The 7,977-nt window shown below is 48.0% G+C and overlaps 2 protein-coding genes across 2 annotated transcripts in view; both read left to right on the top strand.

Annotated features, from left to right (window-relative positions):
• Window positions 1-5,348, top strand: part of BUD13 (BUD13 homolog) — a 6,027-nt gene extending 679 nt beyond the window's left edge. The window contains exons 2-11 of the mRNA XM_010723716.3: window positions 42-126; window positions 252-309; window positions 1,011-1,531; window positions 1,876-1,984; window positions 2,078-2,171; window positions 2,511-2,616; window positions 2,973-3,111; window positions 3,338-3,522; window positions 3,914-3,995; window positions 4,345-5,348. Of these exons, the coding sequence (XP_010722018.1) occupies window positions 42-126; window positions 252-309; window positions 1,011-1,531; window positions 1,876-1,984; window positions 2,078-2,171; window positions 2,511-2,616; window positions 2,973-3,111; window positions 3,338-3,522; window positions 3,914-3,995; window positions 4,345-4,438 (1,473 nt within the window). The 3' untranslated portion in view covers window positions 4,439-5,348. The remainder of the gene's footprint in view (window positions 1-41; window positions 127-251; window positions 310-1,010; window positions 1,532-1,875; window positions 1,985-2,077; window positions 2,172-2,510; window positions 2,617-2,972; window positions 3,112-3,337; window positions 3,523-3,913; window positions 3,996-4,344) is intronic.
• Window positions 1-7,745, top strand: part of ZPR1 (ZPR1 zinc finger) — a 12,123-nt gene extending 4,378 nt beyond the window's left edge. Inside the window, exons 12-14 of the mRNA XM_010723717.3 lie at window positions 6,596-6,682; window positions 6,959-7,024; window positions 7,399-7,745. Of these exons, the coding sequence (XP_010722019.1) occupies window positions 6,596-6,682; window positions 6,959-7,024; window positions 7,399-7,533 (288 nt within the window). The 3' untranslated portion in view covers window positions 7,534-7,745. The remainder of the gene's footprint in view (window positions 1-6,595; window positions 6,683-6,958; window positions 7,025-7,398) is intronic.
• The last annotated feature ends 232 nt before the right edge of the window (window positions 7,746-7,977 follow it).

Genomic DNA, 7,977 nt, shown 5'->3' with positions numbered 1-7,977 from the left:
AAAAAAAAGCTGTGTTGTTTGGTCTGTTCTCTCACCTTCAGGTGGCAGAGTTTATTGATGAGCGTCCGGATGAAGTGAAGCTCATGGAGGAGTTCCGAACAAACGCTAAATGGAAGCTTTTAGGAGGTGAGGATGGATCTTGCTGTCATTTCTGCCTGAATGTTTTTGCAGTTGTAAACAGTGAAATGAGGAGATACAAGGAATTATAAAGAACATTACTGGTGATTGCTTACTGATTGTTTTTTGTTCAGACCAGAATGAAGACTCACAGAACTCGGATATTTCAGTCCCTGCCAAACCTACCACAAGGTATGGATGTCCAGCTACAAACTCTAGCATTGATTGATCCTTTTTTGTGCTTTCATCCATCTGCATGCTGCAGTTTCAAAGCCTGCAGCAAAGTGTGAGAAGTAGCTTCCACGAGGATCCCTTTTTCCATGCTGAATCCACTGTGGCTGGGGGAGAAGTGCTTCCAGCTAGCATGTTGTTTGGGTTTCTGTAAGGTCCATGAGCAATTATCCCACAACCCTTGATGATATCAGAGCAGTCGGAGTGATGACAGACTCTAGATGTGTAACATAGTGACAATGGTAGTGTTACAACATGCCTCTTTTCTGAGGTGGTTATATGGGATGTTCTGTGATCAGAAAGAGTTTAGACTAAGATAGTGTGATGGGGTGTTATTTTGTGGGAAGGTGATTAGTGGAGGACACAGAGTGGGGTTTATAGTTTTGAATGTTACAAGGGTTAATGAAGACTTGAAGTGATACAGTTAGAGCTTTTCCGTGATCAAAGTTGTCTTGGAGTTCTTCTGGGATCCGTTTTGGGCAATCTGTGGCTCAGTCATGCAGATCACTGTGTGTTACCCTACCGGTAGTTTTACTGGTACCCTTTACTGGTACCTACTGGTATCAAATAGTAGATCCTGTTTGATATCTGTGTCTGTTTGGAAGATGAGAAATGAAAATGAATAAGCTAACTCTTATTTGAAGCTTCTCCTCCTTTCTTAGGCAACAACGTCACGACTCCCCAGATTTGTCCCCTCCCAGACAAGAGAGAAATGATTCCCCCAGCCTCTTACCTCGCAAGCAACAACAACGTGACTCCCCGGACCTGTCACCTCCGAGGAGGAAGCGCCACGACTCCCCGGACCTGTCACCTCCGAGGAGGAAGCGCCACGACTCCCCGGACCTGTCACCTCCCAGGAGGAAGCGCCACGACTCCCCGGACCTGTCACCTCCCAGGAGGAAGCGCCACGACTCCCCGGACCTCTCTCCCGAAAGAGTCAGTTCAGCAATGGGAAAAAAAGGCTGTCAAATGACAGATAAGTCACTGCTGGGAGAGATCCAAGGAGAGCAGCTTCATTTTGGGCACAGCTCCTCCGACAAGCCCTTGTCACGTCAGAAGCAGCAGACTGCTCCAGATCTGTCCCTTCAGTGTAAGAGGAGGTATGATTCTGACCCAGATTCATCACCGCCTCTGAGAAAGAGGGCTGGGTCACCAGGTCAGAAAAAGCTGAGTAAAACAAAAGGTGAGTGTGTGTAAGAATGTGTATCCAAAAGCATGGAATGGTGGTGGATAGATTGTCACTTCTGTTCGTAAAAATAGTTCTTGTCATGCTGTATTTAGTTAGTTTGAGGAGATTTATCCTAAAAGTGGTCTGGGTAACTCTTAAAAAGTTGTCCAAAATGAAAACAAAGCTTAAGTCTTGTCTCCAAGCAGTGCACGTTCAGAAGGAATAGAATTTCAAGGCTGATGTCACATGCTTGTTCTTTACAGTTTGTCATCACTTAACCCACAGACAAATCAAAGCCTTATCTCATATCTCCCCATGTTTGGGCCTCTAGTGGTTCTTCATGTATGTTTGTGTTGCAGATGCTTCCCACGTAGAAAAGCTCCATCGTGACTCTGATTCTCCACCTCCACGAAGGGGTACCCAAAATGCCTCTGAGGCAGACCTTTCTCCCCAGCGGAAGAATCACAGGTTAGGTCTATTCCACAATGATTCCCATAAGCATGGTCCTCTTCAACATGTTCAGAGCAAGTCTTCATGCTCCGATTTCTCTCTTCCACAAAGGGCTCTGCCTACTGGAAAGAGTCAGCGTGGTTCAAGGAGTCCCCCTGATCTCTCACGTCATCGGTACCCTGATGATAAGGGATCTCCCCAAAAGGTAAGGGTTTTGTTTTTCCATCTGAGCTGTAATTACTTCCTTTGATAGAAATCTTTAAAAGCGTGAATGGCTTACAGATGGTAGAGAAATATAGCTTGTAAGTGCAGCTGTGCCGGCCTGTCAATTTGCAACAAGACAAAGTGTGAGGTAGATGAAAGATGAGCTGTGACTCAGTCCTCTGCGTTTCTGGAGGTCTGTGGAAACTGTTCCCAAAAATGGCATCAAAGTGGTTTTGGAACACGGCTGTTTCTCCTGAAACTTCCCCTTATTATACCTGTGGGTCACTGGACAGCTCTCAGCCAGCAGTAAATGTGATTCTGATTCTTGTTTGATTTGCAGGCCAAAATGATGTCTGGGGTCAAAGCTGGCTTGGTGTCAGCTGACGTGCTGCGGAAAGAGCAGCAGGAGCTCAGGAAGCAGGAGAGAAGTAGCAAGCACTTGGAAGGTAAAGGTCTAAAACCACTGCACAAACATCAGCTTTTTCTCCGCTTTTGGCTGCCTATTAGTGCTATATCAGGCCCTGTCTTAGAGGGCTGGTTGTTAGGGTGTTGATGGAGAGCATCCCTGTTGGTTGGCATCTAGGCATGCTGATGAATTCACGTAGATAAGGCCAGTGGGTCACAAATAAAATTTGAGTGGTGATTTCAAAGAAGTGCCAATGAAACAACTGTGAGGCTTTTGCCCCGTCTGCAAGTCCTGAAGGAGCAGGCTGTTACTCCAAGAGCTCATTGCATGAGTCAGTCATTGAATGGTTTGGAAGCCATTCCAATGTGAGTGACTTAAGGTATCTGTTACCCCCAGAGGAATCCCGACACACAGAAACCATCTTCCGTGACAAGTCAGGCCGCAAGAGGGACCTTGAGCAGGAACGGCTTGAACAGAAGCAGAAAGATGAAGCAAAGTCAGAGCGAGATGAACAATATGCCAGATGGGGAAAGGGGTAAGGTGATTCTGATGACATGCCACTTGCAGGGTTGGGGCCTGAGGGTTGGTAATGGGTTTGTGCCTGGGACCAGGTTATTTTGTGTGGATTTACCCTGTTTTTGCTGGGTGCTTATCAGGAATGCTGCGCACAGTGGACTGTGGTCAGTACTGCAAACTGAACAGGTCACAGTAAATGATTCTGTAGTTTTGAGGTGAAGCTTTGTTTGTGTGTTTGTTTTCAGATTAGCGCAGGGGAGGCAACAGCAGCAGAACGTGGAAGATGCAATAAAAGAGATGCAAAAGCCTTTGGCCCGTTACATCGATGATGAGGATCTGGATCGAATGCTGCGAGAACAAGAGAGAGAAGGAGACCCAATGGCTGAGTTCATCAAAAAAAGGAAAGCCAAAGAGAACAAGGAAAAGAAAGGTATGGATATGGAGCTGAGCTGGTGTGGGTTTTAAAGCCCAGGGAGCATAGAAATGCAGCTGCTGTTCAGTGAACAGCTTTAGGTCACCGTGGCAGCTGAGTCCTGAAGGACTCCTAGTCTAGCTTTAGTGCCACAGCAACAACATCTCTTACTGACCCGTTAGCAGTATCTGTTGCTATTATTTGGTAGCTTAGAGTGCAGTATGTGGTGACGTAGGCAGTAAACACACTACGGTTTGTTTAAAGGTATTGTTGGGAGTTTCCACTGTGAGCTCTTCGGCTATTAGGCAGCCGGTGCTTTGGGTCTGAGTAAACCTTCCAGGTTGGTGATAATGTGGTGACAAGATTGCACTGAAATAACAAATGGTTGTATTGCTGTTTCTGTCTCTAGAAAAACCTAGGTACAGTGGACCAGCACCTCCCCTCAACAGATTTAATATATGGCCTGGGCATCGCTGGGATGGGGTGGACAGGTAGGTATTCCTGATACACTGATATCATTGAATGATAGTACAGCTATGTGAGCTTTTGCTTCAGAGAGTTTACAGTGAGTGAGATTTAACACATTCAGCCTTTACATTGCTAACAGTTATGAATGGGTGGTAGAGACATAGCTTGTCTGGGACAGAAGGGAGCCAGGTTCTAATCTGATTTGTCATGACTTGTGGGAGGCACAACCTGCTGTTAGCCATAGATCAGGGTGGAAACTGGGCTGGAGGTGGTGGTGCAAAAGTAGTGGAAAACTTGTGATGTCACTTAAAAGCTTTGTGACTTTAGAAAATGTATGTGGTAGCCCATGGTCTTATTGGTCTCCCTTTGTAGGTCCAATGGATTTGAGAAGCAGTTCTTTGCCAGGATGGCCGACAAGAAGGCGGTTCAGGAGCTTGCATACAAGTGGAGCATTGAAGACATGTAGAAAGAAGAAATAACCATGTGAGACAACATGCCTGAATTGAGACTTGCTTGCTGCCACTGCCAGAGCCATAAGTAATGGCTCCTCTGCCTGGACCAAGTGCAGTCATTGGCATTCAGTATCCTAGTGGATCATCCTCTAGGAAGCAAGGCTGTGTTTAGGGGAGAGCTGCTGGAGGAGGACTTTCCTGGCAGCCAGAAAGGACCAGTGCCAAAGCTGCAGTGGCTGCTGCCCACAGGAATACTTCTGCTCCGTGGTGTTCCCTCATGAGGTGCTGCAAACACTGATGTCTGACCCACTTGTTTCTCTTCTATATAAACTATAGAAACTGTGTTGAATTGTTTTATGCCAAATGCTTTGTCCTGTGAATCTTTTTTTTTTTTTTTATACAAATCTTCAAATGTCCTAAATCTCAGGTTTCTTTTCATGGTGGAAATATGCTGGAATCTAAGTCCTGGAGAGTTAACCCCATCCGGTGTGTTGGCCTATTGCAGCACACAGTTGTGGTTGCAGGTATGGCTGAGTTCTTCCAGAGGGTGTTTTTTGCTCTGAAACAGCTCGGTACTGTGAGCTGATTTACCTCTGGGCTTGTGTCAGATCTGCCCCATGTCCTCACCGTGAGCCCAGAGGGCTTCTGTTCAGTGTTGTGTAACTTTTAAGCCTTCTAGTTCTTGGAGTCTTTGGCTTGCAGCGAAGTTAGCACAGCAGAGCTGCTCATAGCCCTTCTTGGAGCTGTGCCTGGTGGGTCAGTATGTGGCAAGAAGCTGCTTGCTGTATATCACTCTGGTTCTCTCCTAGAAAAAGCTGAAAGAACAACACGCCGTGTTATATTTGACAGCAAAATCTTCAGAAGCTCCAGCAGCTCCTTGGGGGTTAATTTCTTGTGGAAATAAACATGCAGAGGCCATTTAAACTGTTTCCCCTGACCATTATTTTCTTCATACCAGCTAATGGTCATGGATTAGACCCCACGGACTTCTCTGGACAGCGTTGCTGATGGCTCAGCAGTTCCTTAGCACTGCTGCCTGGGGGCTCGCTTCAGCACGAAGCATCGCCTCTCTCTTGTGATCAGATTGGTCGGGATTGAAGCTGGAGGCCAAGCAGAGTGCTGCACTCCATTCCTGCTTGCAAGAAAGCACTTCTGGAAATAAACACAGTAGTTCATGTTTACATCCCAGAGAGCAGGTATTAAAGGCAGGCAGCAGTTTCCATGGAGATGCCTTGTCTTCAGCAGTGATCAGGGAGCAGTCATCAGCATTGCTCTTTGCAGCGATTTTCAGGCAGTAGGAGGGCTGTGGGTGAGAAGGATAATGACAAAGTTTTCTCTGCAGTGTGAATGCCTTGGGACTTTCTTCCCTGTTTTTCATTCACTGTTGTTTCTAGCAATCCTGAAATCCACGTGTGAGAGGTAGATTGTGTTTTTCCAGTGGAAATTTCCAGTCTTTCTGTATGTAACATAGAATAAGTTGTCTTTCACAACAGAAAGCTGCTGAACAGAGTAAAGTTGAGACTGGAGCATTCCAACCTAAGTAAAACTGTCACGGGCACACGGTAAGGTAATTATAGGGTAGAGTCTGGTACAGGACAGAAGCAGTGTGCTAATTGTTGAGAATATTGTCCTCCTATCCCCATAAAAAGCACAGAAGATACCCAAAGGCAATGGGTTGGTGACAGACATTGTATGGAAGTGTAATGTAGCAACAGCATCAGAAGGTTGTGAGCCTGAGATGCTCAACCAGTGAGTGCCAGGAGAGGCTTTACCTGCGTCAGACCCAGGGTATATAGTGGGATGGATGTCACTGACTGGTTGTGCAATTTCTCCCTTGTCAGTAGGGAGTGTGCAGTAATGAATAAACTGCTCTTCAGAGAGATCTGTGCCTGATTAGAAATTGTTGATCTCGAGCGTGTTTCTCACAATAGTGTGTCAGTTATACTTGTGGATTCTTGTCTGCAGCTCCTGTACCCCACTGGTTTGGTGGCAGCAGGGGTCAGACTTGGTCATGCTGTCAGCTTGAGTCCTTGCACTCTGCCTGAGGGGCACTTCTGAACGCCCAGCAGAGCTCAGACCCCTCTGTACTAATATTTAGTCTGCCTGTGGCACAGGGGCTTTGGTGCTGCCTTTCTCCTGCGCTGCACAAATGCCCGTGTCTGCTCTTCCAGGTTGAGAGAAACCCATTCACTTTGGGGGACAGCTCTACTCCAAGCAAAACGGAAAAGCTGCAGGAGTTCATTGGCAGATTGCAGGAGGTAAGTGTCTTCTGAAGTCTCAATAAACTGTAACGTGGTTTTGCCACCGTTTTTGCTGCTTTGAAGTGTGTTAACTCCTTGGCAAGTGTCGCCGTACCTCTGCAAGCTGTTCCACCCTTGCCCTTTGTGCCGTCACATCTTGTCAAGCTATTGCTGTTACTGGGGAAGATGTCAGAACTGTGAAGCGTGCCATGAGTCTGTTGGTGCTGGAAGCAGAAAGGAAGTGAAGGATTAGAAGAAGCCTGAAAGTATTGACATGCTGCTCTCTTTCTGCAGATAATAGAAGGGAAGACAAAGGCTGTCTTTGTAATGGATGACCCCGCAGGCAACAGCTATCTTCAGGTACGGTGGTGTGCAGTCAGACTTGAAGTATTCTGAGCAGCTTGAGTGTGTTTTTTTCACGTCCTTGGTGTGTGTTGGCTGTCAGGGTTCGTTTTGGGCTGGAGTACTGAGTGGGTTTCTGTAGGCTCTGCCCAGGAGGAGAAAACTGCTTGTGGCTTTGTGGGAAGGGAGGTGGGAGCAGTGTCAGCTCTGTGATATCAAGGAGTCTGGTCGTCCTGTTTGGATTGAATGATGGAGTCTGTGGCATGAAGAACAGGTTTTATCCTCAGTGTTGGGGCTGGATTTAAATCCTGCCTGCAGCTCTGCAGCAGTGCTGAAGCATTTGTAGACTGAGGCTCGGGCACAGTGTGCAGGAAGCTTTTCTCTCCCTGCAGAACGTGTACGCCCCAGAGGAGGACCCGGAGCTGAAGGTGGAGCACTACGAACGCACGTTTGAGCAGAACGAAGACCTGGGCCTCAACGACATGAAGACTGAGGGCTATGAGACAGCGCCGGCCTCGGGCCGATAGCAGCACAGTGCAAAGCAGCCCCTCTGTGCTCTGAGGAGCAGAACTCATTCCTTCCCGTGCTGCTGGAAGCGACTCGCAGGCCTGAAGAGCCAGAACTTCCCGGTGGGGGGCAGTCTGGGGACGAGGGGTTATTTAAAAGCTGTTTGTGCGGCTTCTGGATTGCGGGGCTGCGGGCGCTGTGCCGCACGCCAATAAAGCGTTCTCAGCATGCAGGCGCACGTGTGCTGGCAGGGCTGGAGGCCCCGCCCCTCGGTGTAGCCACGCCTCCTTTCGACGAAGCCCCGCCCGTTCATCTACGCCCCTTTCCGCGAGGCCTTGCCTACCGTTTTGCGCCACATGCGGCGGAAGTCCCGCCCTCCAGCGCCGTTTCGCTGCTCTTCGCTTCCGGTCGCGGTGCCATGGCAGCGCAGGGTATCTCCAAAGCGCAGTACCTGCAGCGCTACC

This window comes from Meleagris gallopavo, chromosome 26 (assembly GCF_000146605.3).
Source record: "Meleagris gallopavo isolate NT-WF06-2002-E0010 breed Aviagen turkey brand Nicholas breeding stock chromosome 26, Turkey_5.1, whole genome shotgun sequence".
Lineage (NCBI taxonomy): Eukaryota > Metazoa > Chordata > Aves > Galliformes > Phasianidae > Meleagris > Meleagris gallopavo.
The sequence above is the reverse complement of the archived record's forward strand: the minus strand, read 5'-3'. Positions and strand labels throughout refer to the sequence as shown.